This window comes from Mobula hypostoma, chromosome 17 (assembly GCF_963921235.1).
Source record: "Mobula hypostoma chromosome 17, sMobHyp1.1, whole genome shotgun sequence".
Lineage (NCBI taxonomy): Eukaryota > Metazoa > Chordata > Chondrichthyes > Myliobatiformes > Myliobatidae > Mobula > Mobula hypostoma.
The window spans coordinates 13,693,022-13,716,547 of record NC_086113.1 but is presented as its reverse complement, the minus strand read 5'-3'; the positions used below and the strand labels follow the sequence as shown (position 1 = coordinate 13,716,547).

The window sequence follows — 23,526 nt, the reverse complement described above, 5'->3', positions numbered from 1 at the left end:
TTTTGTATTTTGAATCTTGAAAATGACCTCATAGCACTCTTTGGAGCAGCACTTGTCTAACACTAAGAGTAATAGACAGTACTTGTCTATTACTAACAGTTGTCTTAGTCTATTACTAAGAGTGCTCCTCTGTTCAGCCAAGGTGGCATGCAGAGGGTAGAGAAACATTGTCCAGAATTGCCAGGATTTTCCATAGGGTCCTTTGTTCTACCACAGCCTCCCGTGTGTCCAGCTTGACTCCTAAACAGAACCAGCCTTTCTAATCAGTTTATTAAGCCTGTTGTCATCACCCGTCTTAATGCCATTGCCCCAGCACACCACCGCACAGAAGATTGTACTGGCAACAACAGACTGGTAGAACATGTTAAGGAGATAGATCCCTGCATACTCTGAAGGACCTTGGTCTCCTCAGGAAGTACAGGCAACCCTGGCCCTTCTTCTACACAGCCTCTGTGTTAGTGCTCCACTCAAGTCTGTCACCCAGGTGCTCCCCCAGATACTTGTAGGTTCTCATCACATCCACGTCCTCATCATCAATACGCAGTGGTCCCCAAACTCCGGGCTGCAGACCAATACGTTGCCGTGAAGAATGCAGCGGTACAGCAGTAGCCGGAACGCACCCAGCACACATTTAAGAAAAAAGCTGAAATAAACAAGCTAATTAATTAGGTGCTGGGCGGCACCTGATACACTGCATTCTTTGCGGCAATGTAAGGAGTACATTCAGCCAGTGACTCATTCCACCAAGATGCAACACAGAGCGTCATAGGAAGTCATTCCTGCCTGTGACCATCAAACTTTACAACTCCTCCCTTGGAGGGTCAGACACCCTGAGCCGATAGGCTGGTCCTGGACTTATTTCATAATTTACTGGCATAATTTACATATTACTATTTAACTACTTATGGTTTTATTACTATTTATTATTTATGGTGCAACTGTAACGAAAACAAATTTCCCCCGGGATCAATAAAGTATGACTACTACTACTACAGTCCGCGGCCCGGAGGTTGGGGACCACTGATCAATAGTAACAGGGAGCAATGCAGGCTCAGTCTTCCTAAAGTCGATCACTGTCTCCTTTGTCATACTAATGTTAAGCTGCAGATGATTCAGCTTGCACCATTTGACAAAGTCCTCCACCAGGGTCCTGTATTCATCCTCCTGTCCACCCTTCTGAATTTTACAATGAAAATGAAGATTTTGAGAATGCAATCGTCAAAAACATTGTATGAGGACATTATCTCCACCAGGTATCTGTGCTGATTTGTTTATTTACAGTCAAAACGTTGAGCTGCTAAACTGTGTTTCATTGCTCCACAACAATGACAATAAAGATAGTCTATTCTATTCTACTCTATTCTATTCTATTCTAAAGGAACACATCAGCGTACACTAGGTGAATTCCTCCATCGATAACTATTAGGAGCTAATACACAGATCTATAGTACTGCTGTGGTATTGGTTGTGCTCTAATTTGTTCTGTATTTCATTTAAATACATGATTGGTTACTCAGTTAAAAGGCAGTTTGCCTTTTTTTTTTAAATACCTTTTTAACTATTTCCATGAAACTTCAGCTAATTGGGCCAGCTGCTTAATTGGGCCAACATGTACTAGTCCTGACTAACAGGAGTCCACTGCACTAAATTACTTTTGAGAGTTTTAGGAAATGGTAAGATTTAAGTTTATAAAATTTTAAAAACTTCTTTTGCCCCTTTTTCTCATTGCTCTTGATCTAATTTCGTTCTAATAACAGCACACAGTCCAGCTTTGCTCATTATTTTGACTAAAAATTAAAGAGAGATTAAGGATGAGCTTTATTTGTCGCATGTACATTAAAACATAGTGAAATGTGTTGTTTTTTGCTTTCTATACATGATTTGACTCTAATTCACCCACTCTCCCTATGTCTCCTAATTCTTTAAAATTACTGGTACTGCTTTTTCCCTCCGTTTTACTCCACTTTCCCTGAAGTTCATTGCGCTGCAAAGAAGAATTAAGTTTTAGAGATCATCAGATAATATGACGTGAGCTGATCCTGATCCAGCAAGATCTGGCCTGCTTTTCTAAATTACCAACCATTCAGCAGATGTGACATAAATACTGTATGCACTGCAATGGGGTAATGGCAGGATGAATATAGGTGGAATCTGTTATTACATCAAAAGGACATTCATGCTAAAAGAACAACTCAACCAACAAATGAAACTTGAAATCTGTGGCCACTTGTTACTTAACGACAGTGATTACAGAAAATCAATTCCTCTTCAGCTAAATTTCAAGGGAAATCATCAAAGCAACAGAATTGCATCTCAGCAGTGAATAAACATGGTTTTTTCCCCAGCTTCCTTTGACTGTAATCAAATACACAATAAGTTTATTACTATTAAAGTGATGTGCAATCTTGGCAGTTCAGGCTCTTAGATGACAGAAGAAACAAAAGTAGATTTTTTTTGATGTATACCAACATAAATCATGACTTTAACCAACATTGTTACTTACAGGATCACTGTTGTATAATGGATCACAGAATTTCTCTAGTGTGTAAAGGTACTTCACATTGTCCTTAGCCTCATTAGCTGCATCAGTGATGCGAGTATCCAGATCTCGCCACGTCTATAAATATAATGCACAGATTTCAATTATGAAAACCACAATGATAAATCATTCACTGATGAGTTAAGCCATTAAATCATGATTAAAAGAAGGAAAATGTAATGCAACTTGGCAACATTTAATAATAAATAAACAGAAACACAAGATGTGACTATCTATAAAAAAGCAGAGGAACAGAAAGCAGTGATTTCGAGGATACTGGGTCCCAACTCAGTATGTCACATTTGTAAAATATTAAAATGTTCAATTTTCATTCAGTCCTGCAAATGGATAAGGCCAGTAAGCTGTTTCTAACAATAGACCGTACACATAACAAAAACAGAATTTGGTCCCAGCTCTAGGGTCACAGACATTTCAAATTCTTTCAAGCCTCATACCAAATAATCAAAACAGCACATTTTAAAATTATTGGGGACCACTCAAAAACAGAAAATATAACCTAGAACAGTAAAGAATAAGAACAGGCCCTTCAACCCGCAATGCTGTGCCAAACTAATTCAGTTAATCTTTAACCAAAAGATTGAAAGATCTTCAAAAGAAAATCCTTGCATCTTCTTAAGTTACTTATTTAGCAGTGGATAGCATCATTCACCTTGGCAAGGTCCACACACTGTGGGCTCATCCAGAAGACGGAGAGGCATTGGATCCACAGTTTAGATTTGGAATTGGCTTGCCCGTAGAAGACAGAGGATAGTGATCAATGGAACTTATTCTGGCTGATATTCTGCAGGGATCTGTATTGGGACCTCTTTGTGTATATACTGTATGTGATTGGATGAAGATGCTGATCAATGGTTTAGTAAATTTACAGACAATCCAAAGATCGGTGACATTGATAGATAATTGCTGAGCAGGGGGTGCCACAGTAGTGTAGAAATTAGCACAACGCTTTTACAAAACTCGGGGCAGAGTTCAAAGTTCAATTCTGGTGCCCTCTTAACAAATTTATACGTTTCTTTTCAAGTGTGCGTGGGTTTCCTCCAGGTGCTCTGGATTCCTACCACAGTAGGGTTAATTGGTCATGGTAAATTGTCTTGTGATTAGGCTAGGATTAAAATCAGTGGGTCGCTGAGCAGTGTGGCTTGGTGGTTCAGAACTGCCTGTTTCATACTGTATCTCTAAATAAGTAAGTAAATAAATGGACGCGAGGAGATATAGATTAATTGAAGATATGGGTGGAGAAATTTCAGATTGAGTTTAATCCAGCCAAGTGTGAGGAGATGCACTTTGGGGGATCAAATATAAAGGAACAATATACTACTAACGGAAAGACCCTTAACAGTGTTGAAATGCAAAGGGATCTTGGGTTCCAATTTTAAAACTCCTTGACAGTGGCTGCACAAGTTGATAGGGTAGTAATGAAGGCATATGGCATGCTTGCCTTTATCAGCCGAAGCACTGTGTTCGGCAGTCAGGAAGTTATGTTGCAGTGCTATAAAACTCTGATTAAGCCGCAGAGATATGGGGAGACATGATAGAAGTTTATAAGATTATGAAAGGAATAGCTAGACAGTCAGTATGCTATTCCCAGGGTTGAAATATTTAATGCTAGAGGTCACGCACTTAAGGTGCGAGGGATTAAGTTCAATAAAGATTTGCAGGGCAAAATTTAATTTCAGAGAGTTGAGGGTACATGGCTTGCACTGCCAGGGATGGTTGTGGAGGCAAATACAATAGAGACATTTTTAAAAGGCTCTTAAATAGGCATATGAATAAATGGGGAATGGTGGGATATGGTCTTGTGTAGGCAGAAGGAAATATTTTAGTCAGGCATTTAACTATTAATTTAATTAGTTCAGAACAACATGGGCCATAGGGCCTGTTCGTGTTCAGTACTGTTCTATGTTCTATCATTGTTATTAAACAGTAGTACCTCCACATTAGCAGCAACACTGTGAAAGAGCGATTGATTAGAAAGGTAAGAAAATATCAATCATTTTCTGAGAAAAATTGCAGAAAGGGCAACTTATTGGTCTCTTGCATGGAGATTCATAAGTACAGATGTGTTGCAATTTGTTGGTGGCGAAGCTGACTGAAGTGGCTTAAATCCAATTCATTGAGAGTCCCCTTCATTTCACTTTCATTACAACGGCCTCCGCTGAATTTATTATCGACCTTTTCAATCTGTGATTTCTTATTGAAGTTAAACAAAATGAAAGACGAGTACCATCACCTTAAGAAATTTAGATTTCGCTGTTGTAAGAACTCCAAGTACTGCTTTGACATTCTGACCCTTCAGCTGGTCCAGCAGATAATTGAACTTTGACATTCGCTTTCTCCAGTGATCCAGTTCAGCACGCGGCCCGAGGTCATCAGCTTCCTTACGCAGTTGTTCACCTTCAGCAAGGACCTAACATTGCAGAATTGTTGAATGGAAAAGTGCAAATTCAATATTTTATTAAAAATGCTCATCATCTTCATTTTGCCAGCATCTTGCCCAAAGTACAGAACAGAGATGAGGAGGAATTTCTTTAGCCAGAGGGTGGCGAATCTGTGGAATTCATTGTCATAGACAGCTGTGGAGGAGAAGTTAATGGGTATATTTAAAGGGGGGGTTGATAGGTTTTTGATTAGCAAGTATGACAAAGTTTACGGGGAGAAGGCAGGGAATGGAGTTGAGAGAAAATAAATCAGCCATGATAGAAAGATGGTGCCGACTCGATTGACTGAACGGACCAATTCTGCTCCTATGTCTTATGATGTATACACGAGTCCCATGCTTCCCAACAGGATCTTGCCTGGTATTTCCTGCACACCTGAGAAGCATACTTCAGAAGGAACAATGAAGTGTTATGTTTCACACCTCAAAGCTATGCCCTGGAAGCCCCTGATGGCTTTACAGCTTGGTGTCATTAAAGACGCCCAAACTTTTTTAAAAAAGGAATATTATAACAGAAGTGTCAGAAAACTACTAAAGTTGATTAAAATAATTTTAAAAATGAACTAAAACACACATTAATGCAAAGTTACTGAAGAACCTGCTCACTGCACTTTTTCCATAGTATCAGTAGCATCATTCAAGTGAAGTAACTCAGTGGCCAACCCACACTAACTGAAAACTTTTTTTGGAGGGAGTGGGAGGAGGAAAAGCAAAGGTGAAAGGGTGAACAGTTTCAAGTTCCTGAATGTCGACATCTCTGCAGATCTATCGTGGACCCGACATAATAATGCAATTATAGAGAAGGCACGCCAGCAGCTCTTTTTCATTAGGAGTTTGAGGAGATTTGGTATGTCACCAAAGACTCTAGCAAATTTTTACAGCTGTATCATGGAGAGTATTCTAATGGGTTACATCACTGACTCGTATGGAGGCACCAATACACAGGATTAGTAAAAGCCTCAGAGGGTCATAAACTCAGTCTGCTCCATCATGGGTGCTAGCCTCCTCACCATCAAGAACATCTTCAAAAGGCAGTGCCTTAAGAAGGCAGCATCTATCATTCAGGATCCCCAATACCCAGGACATGCCACCTTCTCATTGCTACCATCAGAGAGAAGGTACAGAAGCCTGGAGACACACATTCAATGTTTTACGAACAGATTCTTTCATTCCACCATCAAATTTCTGAACGGTCCATGAACCTATGAACACTCCTTCAATATTTTGCTCTCTTTTTGCACTGATTGTATATTTCATATTTCTTATTGCAACTTATAGTACATTTTTATGCAATGCACTGCATTATAGTTGCTAAACAACAAATTTCAAACATGTGATTCTGATTCAAATTGCACCTGCACACCATTCAGGGCATCAGTACACCATTGCTGGAGTCACTGGAGTTCAGAAGCAATGATCTCCAGCTTGCCTTTAACTTCTATGTTGCAACATGATTATGTACCTGATATCAGGCAATATGCTTATGTCAATATCTGAAACATACTGACAACAGTGTCTGATAGCTTGCAATTCCCTGCAGAAATGCCACATGAAGGCATCTACAGTATTGATGCCCATTAAATCAATGAATCAGGGGTGAGGGGAGTGACCTACTCATTACACCCGATCACTGAACACAACCTACATACTCACTTTCAAGGGTTCTACATCTCATGATCTTGATCATATATATTTACTTATTTATTATTATTATTATTTTGGGTCTTTTTGAATTTGCAGTGTGTTTTCTTTTGCACATTGGTTGCTTGTCAGTCTTTGTGCATAGTTTTTTTACTGATTCTATTATCTCTTTGCTCTACTGTGAATGCCTATGTAGGTTTTCAAAAATAAAACTGCTGAGGCATTTTAATTTTAAGAGAAACCGTAATAACTCTTTTATTGTCCTCCAAACACAGAACATAGCGTAAAAAACCATGTCATTAAGTCATCATGATAAAGTGATCCCCAATTCAATATGGGTGGTTGTGAATTACACATACGTTTCCACGTATTACATTACCCTACACAAGCCCTCCCAAGAATTCAGCAAAACTGGCATTGAGGGCCTGTCCGGAGATCAGATGAACCGCCTGGGTCAGGTCCTGTGTTCCATGGGTGGAGTAACAGCAAGTGCCTCTGGCTCATCCAGGGGTGTGTTGATACACTTATGGTCATGTCTGTTGAGAGGCCAACCTGGCTGTCACGGTGTCAGGAATAAAATCATTTGGCACTCATAGCAGCTGACCACACACCAACTCAGCCACGGATAACTGCAGGTCCTCTTTTGGAGCAGTTCTGGGCCGCGGTAGGACCCACGGCCGATGATCATGCCAAACGCTCATCCGGAATTGAGGACCGTGGTCAGAGGAAATATTAGATAGGGTGCCAAACCAAACAACTCAAGTGCTGATGAACACCCAAGTCATGTTTGCGACCATCATTGATGCTAGAGGAACGACCTCTGGCTACCTGATGGTACGGCCCACCATGGTAAGAAGGTGTGTTAAACCATGGGAGGGGAGAAGAGGACCAGCCAGGTCCACATTGACATGGTCAAACCATCACTCAGGGATCTCAAAAGGTGCCAGTGGTGCCCGAACATGACAGCTAATTTTCACCCACTGGCACTCAATCACGCAGTACTTTCCAGAAGAAAATAAAATCTAAATCTTTTATTACAGAGTTCATCACCCCTTGGAAGGTCTAAGAATATTTTACAGCCCAAATGGCAGAAGCTCAAGGAGGCCAAACGGGGTTATCACAGCCATTTTGGGAATGTCCTCCGAGCACACAGACACCTAATGGTAGCCCCTAACTAAGTCAACTTTAGAAAAAATTAACTTTACGGCTAAATGTGCCAAAAGATCTTGGATGTGTGGGACCAGGTAATGATTGGGGGATGGTAACCTCGTTAAGGTGTCAGGAATCGCCACATGAGCTACAACCATCAGACCTGGGGACCATGTGGAGGGGCAAAGCTCAGGGGCTATTTGACCTGCATACAATGCCAAGTCTTTCCACATTGGTTAACTCAGTCTTTGCAGTTGTCAGCTTTTCTGGATCCAAGTGCAGGCATGGACCGATAGGCCAGTTGTGGAAATGTGGTGCTCGACCTCATGTCTTGTGAATGTCGTGGAGAATGTGGACTTGGTGAGGTCTGGGAATTTGCCCAACCGTCGAGTGAACTGACATGCTGTGGTGCATGTGCTTGACAGCTTCATTGTGGGGAACTTACTGGGTGCGCCGGGTAATGACCCAAAGTCCTTGATATCCAGAAGCTGGCAGTTATTAATACTAACTACCCGTCCTTGGGCACATAGGAAATCTGCGCCGAGCAGTGGTCTAGCTACTTTAGCCAGGATGAAATTCTATGTTTAACATCCACAGAAGCAGAGCATCACCTATCATGTCCTGCAAGTATGGACTTTCTGCCATTGGCAGCCTCCAGTGAGATTTCATCGCTCTTTGACTTCTGATCAATAGGCAATGCTGGCAGCACACTCACTTAAGCACCTGTGTCACACAAGATGCATCACCTGAAAGGGTGTCTCTAACAAACAGTAGACAACCCTGGCAGCTGGAACCCACAATGTTCACAGACTTCTGATGCCCTGGTGCACCAGCATTGTTGAAGCTGCAAGGCGGTGAGCACTTCTTGGAGTGTACCAAAGCGAATGTGGTAAAAGCAGAGACTTAGCGTTGTCTGTTTTGCAGCCACGGGTGTGCACGTGTTGGTAGCCCTGCCAAAGGGGCTTACTGAGGCAGGGAAAGGAGGAGGAATTATGCATCTCTGCCTGGCTGAGTGTAGACTATCAGCCATTTTAGCAAGCCCCTGAAAGTCCTTCACTGGTGCATTAGTGAGGGCTATGTGAACTTGATCAGGCATTTGCTGCATGAAGAGCTTTTTAAAAACAAAACAAGGATGGTGATTTCCCAAGAGAGACAGCATGTGGTCCATTAGCTCTGCAGGCCTGGCATCCCCCAGGCCAGGCAAGGAGAGCAACTGTTTGGCACGCTCAAATTCCAATAGTCCAAAATTCTGTAAAAGGTGAGTTTTTAGCATCCAATATTTATCGTGTTCAGGCAGGTGTTCAATCAGACTCAGCACTCTTGCTGTCATGGAACTACTGAGCACTGCTATTACGTAGCAATATCAGGTGTTGCCCATGGAAACTTCTTGCAGCACGCATTAGGCCTCAACTTGTACAAACCAGGCAATGGCATTTTGGTCCAAAACTATAACAATTTCAAAGTAACTGCGTTGGCCGACATGGTGAATAATACTGGAATCATCTTGGAGCATTGGGGTTATCATTATAGGTTTTTGCAAATAAATGGCAGAGGTATTTTCAGTTTAAAAGAAACTGTAACAACACCTTTAACATCCTTCAAACACATAACATAAAGCACGGGAAAAAAACGTAACGTCGTTACATCATATCAGACCAACCTCTTAAAGGGAACACCAACTAAATGTCAGTGGTTGTGAATTATGCATATATTTGCACCCATTGCATTACTTTTCATGTACAAGAAAGTGAATCTTAAGTATATGGTTACATATACCATGTACAGATAATAAATTTACTTTAAACTTTTAGTAAATTCAAAATCTTCATCAGTTCTTCTGTCTGTGACAACTACTTTGGGCAACACTCCCCATTTGTCATTCATCTCTCTTGGTATTTTGACTGAAATGATAATTGTGCACCATTTTACAACCCCCGTGAGATCAGTTAGTTTTGTCCAATATGTCAAGAGTTTTCTTAAGCATATACAAAACTAGTTAATACTACCTGCTCAGTTTGCTTGATCCACACTTTAATGCAGGATTCAATTTTTTCTAATGCTTCAGTGTTACTGGCTACAGACAAATAATCCATCGGGCCTTTGAGAAGCCTCAGGTCAAAAATTTCACATTCCTTCAAGTTCACCTGTAATTATAATTTTATAGTGACATATATAAGATTCAATTGAAATTAATTGCATAAATATTGATTAACACATGCTCAGTCAAAGATGAAAGCAAAATTAAATTCTTTTGTCCATTATCTTACCAGTAATAATTTAATTATTTTTTAGTAAAGCTCCTGAAGCTCAATTTGGCACTTTTGATATGCAAAATCTCGACTAATTTTTGCCAATCATCTAATTGTTAATCTCACTTTTCTCAACTTCCTTGAAAAAATTCATTAAAGCTCTTTGACTATGACACAAGTTTCCTAAATTTATGCACACTCTCACTGATCTACTGACATTTTAAGATGTTCAGTCACTGTATAATTAATCATAGACTAATAATTTCTACCAAGTTTGTACGTAATTCCTGATTTCTGTTTCTCAAGTTTCTTGAACAGTCAAATGACCAGTGCAGTCTTCAGTCTGAGGGAACTTCAGATGATTAGAGGGTGGTCATTAACAAAAACTTCTCTTTGTAAAATCCAAAGATTGAAGCTACTATCATTTTCATTCTTTAGCGGCATTATTTTAAAAGTAGTAACATTTGATTATACAAATTCTTCATTCCCAATTCAATTTTACTCTCAATGGCAAGGCCAGCAAGCTATCCTCCTCCACTGTAAAAAAATAAGTGGCAAACAGACAAGTTAGAGGGAAACCCTGTGTTGTAGGGTTGGGTGTGCATGTGTATAGAGGGGAGGGGTTTGCACTTCTAGAAGATAATCCATATCTCAATTTTCCATAACACGAAGCTTTCTCATCTGCATGTGACTCAAGAAAAGTAATCAAACACAACATACAGCATGTTCAGATTATTTCAGTTGCCAAACATTCATATACTTTTGGATGGATAACTAAATGAGATTTAATAAATTATTAAATGTAAAATGGTCAGTCCATCATTAACACCAGGGCATATTACCGAACTAAATTACCTCAAACACATTAAAGAATTCTCTACTGTTCTGACATGATTGGTCTGATTGTTCCACCCACATTAAAGTTCCAATAACCTAAGTAAAATTTAAACTTAGTTTCATGTTAAATTACCTTGTTACATGCCAGCCTAATGTCTACATTGAAATATTTTATCACTTTATGGCATTTACCAAAGCACCTCTGTGCAACACCAACTATAGTTTTAATTTAATTTTTATTTTGTTTCTTAATTCTACCATGAAGTCATCACTAGATGCTTACCTCCTGTAATAGTATCTCATTACCGAGGTGATTTCATCCGTCATAACTACATTACTCTTCCTCCTCTTCAATTTTCCTACTTTTACTTCAGTCTTTATAACTGATAAATTCACTTGGCGGGATACTTTAGAAATATAATAGAGTGAATTTGGAAAGAATAAGTATCCTCCCTAAAGTATATTCACATTTGTACAGATATGATGTAACTGTCAAAATATATGGATAAAGATTTATTGAAGTTTGTAACGTCAAAAAATGAAATGGAATTTTGCATTAACAGCTTACTTTTTCCATCAGGCTCTCCTGGGCACTTGCCAAAGCACTCACAAACCCTTCCAATGAACTAAAGAAGTCTTGACGTACACCGCTTGCCTGAGGACTGCTTAGCTCTCCCCAGCCACCATTCATTTTCTTCAAAGCAGGAACAAATACTTCTGAGAGGAGATGTTCTACAGCTTTCAACAGCCCAACGTGAGTAGCATCAAGAACATTGAAATTTACTTCCTGCATTTTTAAAAATAAAACAATTGCATCATATGTTTAATATCAGTCTGCATTTTATTTCAACACATTACCGAGTAATTGTTTTTGATTACGTTTATAACAAAATGGGAGACCATTCAACCTATCAAGTCCAAGCAATCTTATTCGTTCCATTTCCCCTCTCCTGTTTCCCAGAATTCCTCCAAGATCTTTTCTCTCACATTTGCTCATTAACTTCCATTGATTCATTTTTCCCATTAACCTACACCGAGTGGTAGTCTTAATTAGCCTACCAGCTGATCCTTGGGTTGTGGGAGGAGGTGAGTGCCCAAAGGAAACCCATGCAGGAAGATGCAAACACAGATGGCACTAAAGATCAGGACTGAACTAGGGTCCCAAGTTTCACAGGGCAGAAGCATTGCTGCACTACTGTGCAACCTGTATGACCCCCATGTAGGAAAACAAATCTTAACTGGTGAATGACACCTGAGGTAGAAAGATTGCACCTTTTGAGAGTAGAGATTGGAATACTTTGTTGATAAATCTGGCAGTGATATCAGGCAATGGATATATAAATATCGACAGATGTACTGCAATATGTTTCAAATTATGCACTGTGATCTTCTAATTCCATTTGAGCCAGTGGATGTGAGATTCAAGAGGCAATGCTTCTAAAGTGTCAACCTGATCAGGTCTTAAACACAAGAGATTCCGCAGATACTGGAAATCCATGGTGACACACACAAAATGCTGAAAGAATTCAGCAGGTCAAGCAGCATCCATGGAAATGAAAGGCCGAGATTGAGACAGAAAAGAGAGGAAGAAGACATCACAATAAAAAGGGGATGGGTGAGGGGAAGAAGGATAGCTAGATGATAAGTGAAGCCAAGTGGGTCGGAAAGGTAAAGGGCTGGAGAGGAAGGAATCTAATAGGGGAGAAGAGTGGACCATGGGAGAAAAGGATGGAGGAGCAGCACCAGGGGGAGGTGGTAGGCAGATGAGAAGTAGTAAGAGGACAAAGTGGGGAATAGAGGATGGGAGGAGGAGGGAATTTTTTTTTTAAAGTGGAAAGAGAAACTGATATTCATGCCATCAGGTTGAAGGGAACCCAGAAGAGTGTACGGTTCTTCTCCTTCATCCTGAGGGTGTCCTCACCGTGGCACAAGATGAGGCCATGAACTGACATGTTGGAACAGGAATGGGAATTGAAATTAAAATGCTGGGCCACCAGGAACTTCCACTTTTAGGGGATGGAGCGGAGCTGCTCGAAGAAGCGGCGCCCACCCCCACCCCCCCAATTTATGACAAGTCTCACCAATGTAGAGGAGGTCACACTGGGAGCACCAGATACAATAGATTACCCCAACAGGTTCACAAGTGAAGTGTTAGGTCACCTAGAAGAACTGTTTCGGGCACTGAATGGAGGTGAATGGGCAGGTGCAGCACATGCTGCTTGCAGAGATAAGTTCCTGGAGGGAGATTAGTGGTGAGGGACAAATAGACAGGAAATTGCAGAGAGAGTGATCCCTGCAGAAAGAGAAGAATTGTGAGGGGGGGTGAGGGGTGGCGGGAAAGATGTGTTTGGTGGTAGGATCCCTTTGGACTGCAGAAGTTGCCAAGAATGATGTGTTGGATGCTGAGACTCATGGGGTGGTAGGCAAAGACAAGAGGAACTCTGTCACTGTTAAGTCGACAGGAAGATGGGGTGAATGCCAATGCCCAGGAAATGGAGGGGATGCCATTGATGCTGACCTCACCTGCATCTCTTCCATTCCCCGGACATCTGCGCTCACCCCATCTTCGAGCTTTGGGGGACCACTACGTCGAGCATCTCCACTCCATCCACCAAAACCAGAACTTCCTGATGGCCCAATATTTTAATTCTGATTACCATTCCCATTCTGACATGTTGGACTTTGTCCTCCATATGCCATGATGAGGCCTCACTCAGGGTGGAGGAGCAACACCTTATATTCCGTCTCCACAGCATCCAACCTGATGGCATAAATATTGATTTCTCCTTCCAGTGGAAAAAAAATTCCCTCCCCCTCCCCTTTTCTTCTATTTCCCCACTACGGCCTCTTACCTCTTCTCACCTGCCTATAACTTTCCCCTGGGTCCCATTCTCCTTCCCCTCCTATCACATTCCTTCATTTCCAGCCCTTTATCTTTCCCACCTACTTGGCTTCACCATCACCTTCTAGCTATCCTCCTTCCCCCTTTTATTCTGGCATCTTCCCCCTTCCTTTCCAGTCCTGAAGAAGGCTTGAAACATTGACTGTTTATTCATTTCTGTGTAGGCAAGTATCTGGATGAGGCTTGGACATTCAATCTCAAGTTTCAGATATGACAGTGCTACTATTGGATTAAGTATCCTAATTTTGCCTCGATTACAGATAGGGTGACCCCAACTATACAGCAACACCTCAGCATATTTCACTACCTTTCACTTGGAAAAAAAAAGAAGAATTTAAAAAAAAACAAATTTGTTAAGTTCAGACCATACGATTTAATAATTCATCTTCTTTCTATTTTGATTATAGTGTGGGTATTTAATGTACAGGTGTCCCCCACTTTCGCTTTACGAAACCTCACTGTTATGAAAGTCCTACATTAGTTCCCTGTTTTCACTGTTACGAAGAAAGGCAGCGCGCGATAAAAGGCAGCGCACGCCCCGAGCAGCCACTCCTCCCCTGGATTCGGAACGGCATTCTCGCCGGCATTGCTTAAACACGTGTCTGTGAGCAGCCGTTAGCAAGATGAGTTCTAAGGTATCGAAAAAGCCTAAAAGAGCTCGTAAGGGTGTTACACTTGGCGTAAAACTAGACATAATTAAGCGTTTCGATCGTGGTGAACGAAGTAAGGACAAGCAACATACATCAAAGTTGCTGGTGAACGCAGCAGGCCAGGCAGCATCTATAGGAAGAGGCGCAGTCGACGTTTCAGGCCGAGACCCTTCGTCAGGACTAACTGAAGGAAGAGTGAGTAAGGGATTTGAAAGCTAGAGGGGGAGGGGGAGATGCAAAATGATAGGAGAAGACAGGAGGGGGAGGGATGGAGGCGAGAGCTGGACAGGTGATAGGCAGAAGGGGATACGAGAGGATCATGGGACAGGAGGTCCGGGAAGAAAGGGGGGGGGGGTGACCCAGAGGATGGGCAAGAGGTATATTCAGAGGGACAGAGGGAGAAAAAGGAGAGTGAGAGAAAGAATGTGTGCATAAAAAAGAGTAACAGATGGGGTACGAGGGGGAGGTGGGGCCTAGCGGAAGTTAGAGAAGTCAATGTTCATGCCATCAGGTTGGAGGCTACCCATACGGAATATAAGGTGTTGTTCCTCCAACCTGAGTGTGGCTTCATCTTTACAGTAGAGGAGGCCGTGGATAGACATGTCAGAATGGGAATGGGATGTGGAATTAAAATGTGTGGCCACTGGGAGATCCTGCTTTCTCTGGCGGACAGAGCGTAGATGTTCAGCAAAGCGGTCTCCCAGTCTGCGTCGGGTCTCGCCAATATATAAAAGGCCACATCGGGAGCACCGGACGCAGTATATCACCCCAGTCGACTCACAGGTGAAGTGATGCCTCACCTGGAAGGACTGTTTGGGGCCCTGAATGGTGGTAAGGGAGGAAGTGTAAGGGCATGTGTAGCACTTGTTCCGCTTACACGGATAAGTGCCAGGAGGGAGATCAGTGGGGAGGGATGGGGGGGACGAATGGACAAGGGAGTTGTGTAGGGAGCGATCCCTGCGGAATGCAGAGAGAGGGGGGGGGAGGGAAAGATATGCTTAGTGGTGGGATCCCGTTGGAGGTGGCGGAAGTTACGGAGAATAATATGTTGGACCCGGAGGCTGGTGGGGTGGTAGGTGAGGACCAGGGGAACCCTATTCCTAGTGGGGTGGTGGGAGGATGGAGTGAGAGCAGATGTACGTGAAATGGGGGAGATGCGTTTAAGAGCAGAGTTGATAGTGGAGGAAGGGAAGCCCCTTTCTTTAAAAAATGAAGACATCTCCCTCGTCCTAGAATGAAAAGCCTCATCCTGAGAGCAGATGCGGCGGAGACGGAGGAATTGCGAGAAGGGGATGGCGCTTTTGCAAGAGACAGGGTGAGAAGAGGAATAGTCCAGATAGCTGTGAGAGTCAGTAGGCTTATAGTAGACATCAGTGGATAAGCTGTCTCCAGAGACAGAGACAGAAAGATCTAGAAAGGGGAGGGAGGTGTCAGAAATGGACCAGGTAAACTTGAGGGCAGGGTGAAAGTTGGAGGCAAAGTTAATAAAGTCAACGAGTTCTGCATGCGTGCAGGAAGCAGCGCCAATGCAGTCGTCGATGTAGTGAAGGAAAAGTGGGGGACAGATACCAGAATAGGCACGGAACATAGATTGTTCCACAAACCCAACAAAAAGGCAGGCATAGCTAGGACCCATACGGGTGCCCATAGCTACACCTTTAGTTTGGAGGAAATGGGAGGAGCAAAAGGAGAAATTATTAAGAGTAAGGACTAATTCTGCTAGACGGAGCAGAGTGGTGGTAGAGGGGAACTGATTAGGTCTGGAATCCAAAAAGAAGCGTAGAGCTTTGAGACCTTCCTGATGGGGGATGGAAGTATATAGGGACTGGACATCCAAGGTGAAAATAAAGCGGTGGGGGCCAGGGAACTTAAAATCATCGAAAAGTTTAAGAGCGTGAGAAGTGTCACGAACATAGGTCGGAAGGGATTGAACAAGGGGTGATAAAACAGTGTCGAGGTATGCAGAAACGAGTTCGGTGGGGCAGGAGCAAGCTGAGACAATAGGTCGGCCAGGACAGGCAGGTTTGTGGATCTTGGGTAGGAGGTAGAAACGGGAAGTGCGGGGTGTGGGAACTATAAGGTTGGTAGCAGTGGATGGGAGATCCCCTGAGCGGATAAAGTCGTTGATAGTGTGGGAGACAATGGCCTGGTGCTCCTTAGTGGGGTCACGATCGAGGGGTAAATAAGAGGAGGTATCCGCGAGTTGTCGCTGTGCCTCGGCAAGGTAGAGGTCAGTACGCCAGACTACAACAGCACCCCCTTTATCAGCGGGTTTAATAATAAGGTTAGGATTAGTGCGGAGGGAGTGGAGAGCAGAGCGTTCCGAAGGAGTGAGGTTGGAATACAATTGGAAGAGGAAAGGATAACAATTGAAACCGAATTCAGTAGCAAAAGTGAAGTCGTCCAGGAACTGAACGTGAAGCAACTGCGTGAGATTTTCGCTGCAATGATAAAGTATGACTTTAATTTTGAAAGGGTACGTCGGTTTAGGGCATACAGTATTTGCAAAATGGTTTGAGTGCTTACAAAGAACTGTACGATAGAAAAATGCGCAAGGCTAAGCAGTCAAGCAAGCCTTCCACATCAGCCACAGCAGGCGACAAACCTGGACCTTCGACATCGAAGCAGGCAGTCATAGGAGAAGATGAGCTGCCTGCCCTAATGGAAACAGACGACAATGAGATGACACCTCAGTGTCCCACCACCCAACCCCCAGGCCGCGGACAGATACCGATTAGCGGAGAATGCAGCAGTAGCCGGGAGGCACACAGTGCATCTTTAAGAAAAAAGCCGAAATAAGCAAGCTAATTAATTAGGTGCCGCCCAGCATGTAATTGTCAGCCCAGATCAGAGGCGATTGCCGATTACGTCGCCTCTGATCTGGGCCGACATTTACGTGCCGGGCGGCACCTAATTAATTAGCTTGTTTATTTCAGCTTTTTTCTTAAAGATGTGCTGTGTGCCTCCCAGCTACCACTGTACCCCTGCATGCTTCACGGATCGGTATCGGTCGGTGGCCCAGAGGGTGGGGACCACTGCACCACCCAACCTGCGATGACTCAGTCTAACACACCATCATCAGTGTGCTCGGCAAGCTGTCTACCTAATTCCCGTAAGTGATACTACACTGTACATACATTATTTCTACTTTATATAGGCTGTGTATTTTTACATGTTATTTGGTATGATTTGGCAGCCTCATAGCTTAAAGGTTACTGGAGAGAGTATTTTTGCCAACAGCGCTTGCGTGAGATTTTCGCTACAGAGAACAGTGCCGGCAATGATTGTGGAAAAGCAATTCTACTTTATATAGGCTGTGTATTTATCATACCATTCCTGCTTTTACTATATGTTACTGTTATTTTAGGTTTTATGTGTTATTTGGCATGATTTGGTAGGTTATTTTTGGGTCTGTGAATGCTCACAAAATTTTCCCATATAAATAAATGGTAATTGCTTCTTCGCTTTACAACATTCCGGCTTACAAACCGTTTCATAGGGACGCTCTACCTTCGGATGGCGGGGGAAACCTGTACTCTCAGTTTAATTGCTGTCAAATTTTTTATTGACTCCTAAAGAATACTTCTCACAGTATATGATTAGTAAGTAGAAAGTTATGCTTAGCCAAACAGCCTGGCATCAGCAGCAATACTGGAATCTCTGGAGTTCTCAAATGTTTGACTTGGGCTACAGTAAATATTGCTGTTTACGCCCATTTGTTTTGAAAGCAAGTACTAATTTATCCTAAAAAAAAAACTGTTGCATTTAAACTAATGTCAGTGCAGAGTTATCAGTCACTGCTATTTCACATGAAGGCACTATGTAGAATTACTCAACATCTTCACAAGAAAGCAGCAAAAAAAAATCAAAAGAGCTTCTGAGAACCTCTGGTTAGCGGGCAGTGATGATTGAAATTGGTGAACTGTTTGTCTGTCCCATGAGTAAGGGAAAGCACATGGATCCGAAACAGGATGGGATGAAGGTCTGGAACGGTGAAAATGTTGCATAATAAAATCTGAACAAAGTGCTTTCAGAATAAATTCAGCTGCTCACCTTATGTACATTGTCTATAGTGATTGCTTTGGATGCAGTAGCTCGTAAAAAAATTACACAAACACCAGTAAGTGCCACATCTTTCCCTTCCGTTACAAATATTTTTGGTTTCTTGCTTCGCCCTTTATTAGGATTGGTCCCTGCTCCAAAGAGGTTCATTTGCACTGCAAAAAAAAATATAGTTTGCAAAATAAGTGCATTCATTCACAACATTTTAGCATATTTTAGTGTGTGTGTTCTGTTTGCATATTAGCAGGAAATTTGGACCCTGATTGAAAATGTTATTATTCAGTATTTAGTACGGAATCTCAATTCAGAATGCTTTTGTAATATTGCTTTGGATTTGATTATTTACCCTGTGATTAAATCTCCAATACAGTTTGTTACCCCAAAGCTGAGGGCAGTTTGAACATCAGATGAGATTGAAAGTCAGGGCTGGAGCTCTCAAACTCTACTTGGAAGCACTGCCAATAAGCTGCTTTGATTTCAAGATGACCATACAATTAACTTCCCTAGGCTAATAATTATCTTTTAAAAATGATACTAGGACTGAACTCGAAGAATTAAATAAAACTGGAATGTAAAATGGGCTAATGCTTTGCAGTTAGAGGTAAAATTCATTCCCCTTGATCCCAATATTGTAATTCCATTGATATGATGCATTAATGTTTGTGAAGCCAATTCATTATCAAATGAAAAAGTGACATTTCTAGGATTTTTTTTTTGAAGTTCCAATGTGAGCCAGTGTTCTGGTTTGCCCAGCAAAAAAAATCTGCAAGAAACAGTATGACTTGAGTACAATTTTGAGGATTCTCTGCTGACTCTCAGGATGATAACACAACCTTTAAAAACCTGTCTAACTGTGAAATCCAGACTGTTCCATACCAGCTCAGGTTATTTTCTCAGATGGACAACGATAATCTAGGAATATCCACGTGCACATTTTCTGGTGACGATTCAGTTTGATGTTTAAACAAAATATTGCAACTTGTACTCTTAGATTGCTGCTCCAGCACAATAACATAATTTAAAATAATACATACTCAGTTTCACAGATTAGTAAAAAAAATTGGAATGAAATACTGAGCAACAAAACAGAAAATAGAATAGTTTAATGAGATATGCTAACATAACAAATATAATATTTTTAGAAATTCTTAAAATACTCTCATTACTCAGCACATTCATCATGCCAGTTGATAAGCCACAATGACTGAGAATTTAAGTCTGATTTCTAACCTTTGCAAACTAGTTTGTTTCAGCAGCAGGGTTCTTGTGATACAACTGGCCATAGCAGCTTCAGCCTTGAAAAGGCATGAATTGGCAAAAGCTGATGCATTTGGCTGCAGTTAACATGTGTATGTTCGTACAACTACAAGTTTGTAGAAGGTAGGTAAGGAATGAATTGGGTTGGAGCTGTCGTAATAATTCTCTATTGGTTAAATAGTCTGTTGATATGGCAATTAAGACTTTCAAATGAAAAATGGTCACGTACTCAAAGGCGTCACAAGAATATCAGTGCACGTGGACTGCGGTCCAGGTAAGGGGTCACTCATTACAATAGGCAGCAATGGAGATTTCCATCACACCATTTAGGAGAATTTCTGTTAATTAATTAAGCACATGTAAAACTGTGCTATCAGAGCCATTGCAAGGCATGAGAAAACAATTCCAAGTGACAGGCATCAGCCTGAGAAAGTATCATTTACATGACCTTTTAAAATTATCAAGTTCAAGTTGCTTTTATTGTCATTTCAACCATAACTGCTGACACAGTACACAGTAAAAACGAAACAACGTTCCTCCAGGACTATGGTGCTACATGAAACAACACAAAACTACATTAGACTTCAGAGCTACACGGAGCTACACAGAGCTACATAAAGTGCCCAAAACAGTGCAAGACAGTACAATAATTAATAAACAAGACAATAAGCACAGTAAAGGACAAATTACAATATAATAATAAATGATGTAGATGTAAACAATGTTTTAGCATGAATTGAGAAAGAAATGAGCAAAGATTGCAAAGGGAGTGGTGTTCAGTGGGGAGAGGGGAGAGAGGGGAGAGAGGAGGGGGGAGAGGGGGGGGAGGGGGAGAGGGGGAGAGGGGGAGAGGGGGAGAGGGGGAGAGGGGGAGAGGGGGAGAGGGGGAGAGGGGGAGAGGGGGAGAGGGGGAGAGGGGGAGAGGGGGAGAGGGGAGAGGGGGAGAGGGGGAGAGGGGGAGAGGGGGAGAGGGGGAGAGGGGGAGAGGGGGAGAGGGGGAGAGGAGGAGAGGGGAGAGGAGGAGAGGGGGAGAGGGGGAGAGGGGGAGAGGGGGAGAGGGGGAGAGGGGGAGAGGGGGAGAGGGGGAGAGGGGAGAGGGGAGAGGGGAGAGGGGAGAGGGGAGAGGGGAGAGGGGAGAGGGGAGAGGGGAGAGGGGAGAGGGAGAGGGAGAGGGAGAGGGGAGAGGGAGAGGAGAGAGGGAGAGGAGAGAGGGAGAGGAGAGAGGGAGAGGGGGGAAGAGAGAGAGAGGGAGAGAGAGAGAGAGTGTGAGTGTGTGTGTGTGTGACTAGAGTCTGGGAATTGAGGAGTCTAATGGCTTGGGGGAAGAAACTGTGACACGTCTTAAACAGCGTCATTAACATGAAAGAAAATTGATTACTTGCCCCATCATTGAAATGTCCCTACAACCAATGATCTCACTTTAAGGACTATTTATCTCATAATCTCATATTCTCATTAGTTATTGCTATTTATTTATATTTGCATTTGCACAGTTTGTTGTCTACGGCACTCTGGTTGATCTTTCATTGATCCTGTTATAGTTTTCTATAGATTTGCTGAGTATGCCCACAGGAAAAGAATCTCAGATATGTATATGGTGACAAACATGTACTTTGATAGTAAAATATACTTTGAACTTTGATTAAATCCAAATTGTTCACCAATGGCCTTTGAATAAATTCACAAAAAAAAGAGTACAATCAGTTCACTTACTCAGTTACTCATTTTGCTTACCTGTTTCATTTGGTTCCATTTCTTGATAATAAAACATAAGGTGTGCAAGCCCTCCAATGGCAAAAAATGAATCTATACGATCAATCTTCAAAATAAAAATGAATCATTATAATTGACGAAATTTATAAATGGAAGTGTAGAGGACAAAATCGTCTCACATTTAATTTTAATGCATGGAAATATTCAGTAATTCATAAAGAGCACACTTTAAATTGAAAACAATATTTATTTCCATTAGTAAGAGAGAGCATAGTAAACTATCCACTTTGTCTCATTCATATCAAAAAAAAACAAGCAAGCACTGGTATTTATATCCTCAAATGACAGCCCTGCCTATGTCACTTCAATACCAGAACAGTACTGTGCAAAAGTCCAAGGCACCCTACACTTTTTTTATGGTATGGTATCTACAGAGCCCTGATCTCAACATCGACAAGGCTGTCTGGGATTACCTGGAGAGACAGAAGCAAGTGAGACAGACAAAGTCTGCAGAAGAACTGTGGCAAGTTCCCCAAGATGCTTTGAGCAACCTATCTGATGATTTTCTTATAAAACTGCATGACAGTGTACCTAAGAGAATTGATGCAGTTTTAAAGGCAAAGAATGGTCACACCAAATATTAATACAATTTAGTTTTTTTTTACTGTTTACTGCTCTTTATAGTAATTTTTTGATATTTAGAAATGTTTCCTTTCATTATTTTTGAAAGAATCTTCACTGAATTTTTGTTTACATGTACCTAAAACTTTTCCATAGTACTGTACGTTACTTTTGAAGTGTCATTATATTGATTTTAAAACGCCCTAGCTAGCACATTTGCATGCACCAGACTAACCTCCGCGTTCTTGGTGAATACTGATACAAGGGACTCATTTAGTACCTTGCCCACATTTTCTGGCTCCAAGCATAAGTTCCCTCATTTATCCTCGAGTGGCCCTACACTTTCCCTATTGTCTTCAACTATTTTTTTAATGCAAGCATAAAATGCCTTGGGATGTTCTTTAACCTACTTGCCCAGGATAATTCCTGGCCCCTTTGGGCCCTCCTAATTTTACCTGACTTGAGTTCTATCCTGCTTTCTTTCTATTCCTTCAGTATCTTGTTTCATTTTAGCTTCAAGTTTTGCTGCAAAATTAAATGCAATTTCTTGAAAACTATTTTTTGTTGACATAATTTTAGTAATACACTCACCTGGGAACCCTCAAGAATGGCATCTTCCACCTCAACCTTCTCTACTCCAGTGCACAAGGACACAACCCCCAATATGTAGTCATGTCTACCATCCAGATGGGCCCGTTTGGCTTCTCTTTCCTCTTTTAGTTTTTGCTGCAAAGATAAGCCATTTTATAGTTAGAGAAATTGAAAGCAAACAATGAAGAATTATGCACTTTTAATCCAATCATATTATTCCTTGTTTTGTTTATAATCCTGCTTGAGCTCTCAGGTCTTTTTATACTTCCCTCAAAATGTGACAGATCAGCTTTTTTGAATTACACTCCTAAACAGTGGAATTCAATACCTAAAACTATAAGGGATACAGACTCAGTTGACACTGTTAACATCACCTCAAAACCAATTCACTTAACCCTGCATTTAACTAACATCTTTTTGTCTTTAATTTTCATGTTTATTTTTATTTTGGCTTTTTTATTTTCATGTTTGCACCATTTCCTATTGTAAAGAACTTTGAACTACTGTAAGAAAACTGCTCTAAAGTTATTATTATTTAAATTATTTGATTACAGCAATTTGATCCTCACCACATTCTACCGAGATCGTATTGAGAGCATCCTGAGCAGCTGCATCACTGCCGGGTTTGGAAATTGCACCATCTCGGATCGCAAGACCCTGCAGTAGATAGTGAGGTCAGCTGAGAAGATCAGTGGGATCTCTCTTCCCGCCATTACAGACATTTACACCACACACTGCGTCCATTGTGAAGGACGCCATGCACCCCTCATACAAACTCTTCTCCTTCCTGCCATCTAGCAAAAGGCACCGAAGCATTCGGGCTCTTACGACCAGGCTATGTAACAGCTTTTTCCCCC

At 41.8% G+C, this 23,526-nt stretch overlaps 1 protein-coding gene across 1 annotated transcript in view; it reads right to left on the bottom strand.

Annotated features, from left to right (window-relative positions):
• Nucleotides 1-23,526, bottom strand: part of dnah5 (dynein, axonemal, heavy chain 5) — a 249,007-nt gene that overhangs the window by 193,184 nt on the left and 32,297 nt on the right. The window contains exons 2-8 of the mRNA XM_063069583.1: nt 22,670-22,804; nt 21,479-21,563; nt 18,479-18,642; nt 11,442-11,660; nt 9,794-9,931; nt 4,791-4,967; nt 2,504-2,617 (exon numbers count right to left, since the gene is read on the bottom strand). Of these exons, the coding sequence (XP_062925653.1) occupies nt 2,504-2,617; nt 4,791-4,967; nt 9,794-9,931; nt 11,442-11,660; nt 18,479-18,642; nt 21,479-21,563; nt 22,670-22,804 (1,032 nt within the window). The remainder of the gene's footprint in view (nt 1-2,503; nt 2,618-4,790; nt 4,968-9,793; nt 9,932-11,441; nt 11,661-18,478; nt 18,643-21,478; nt 21,564-22,669; nt 22,805-23,526) is intronic.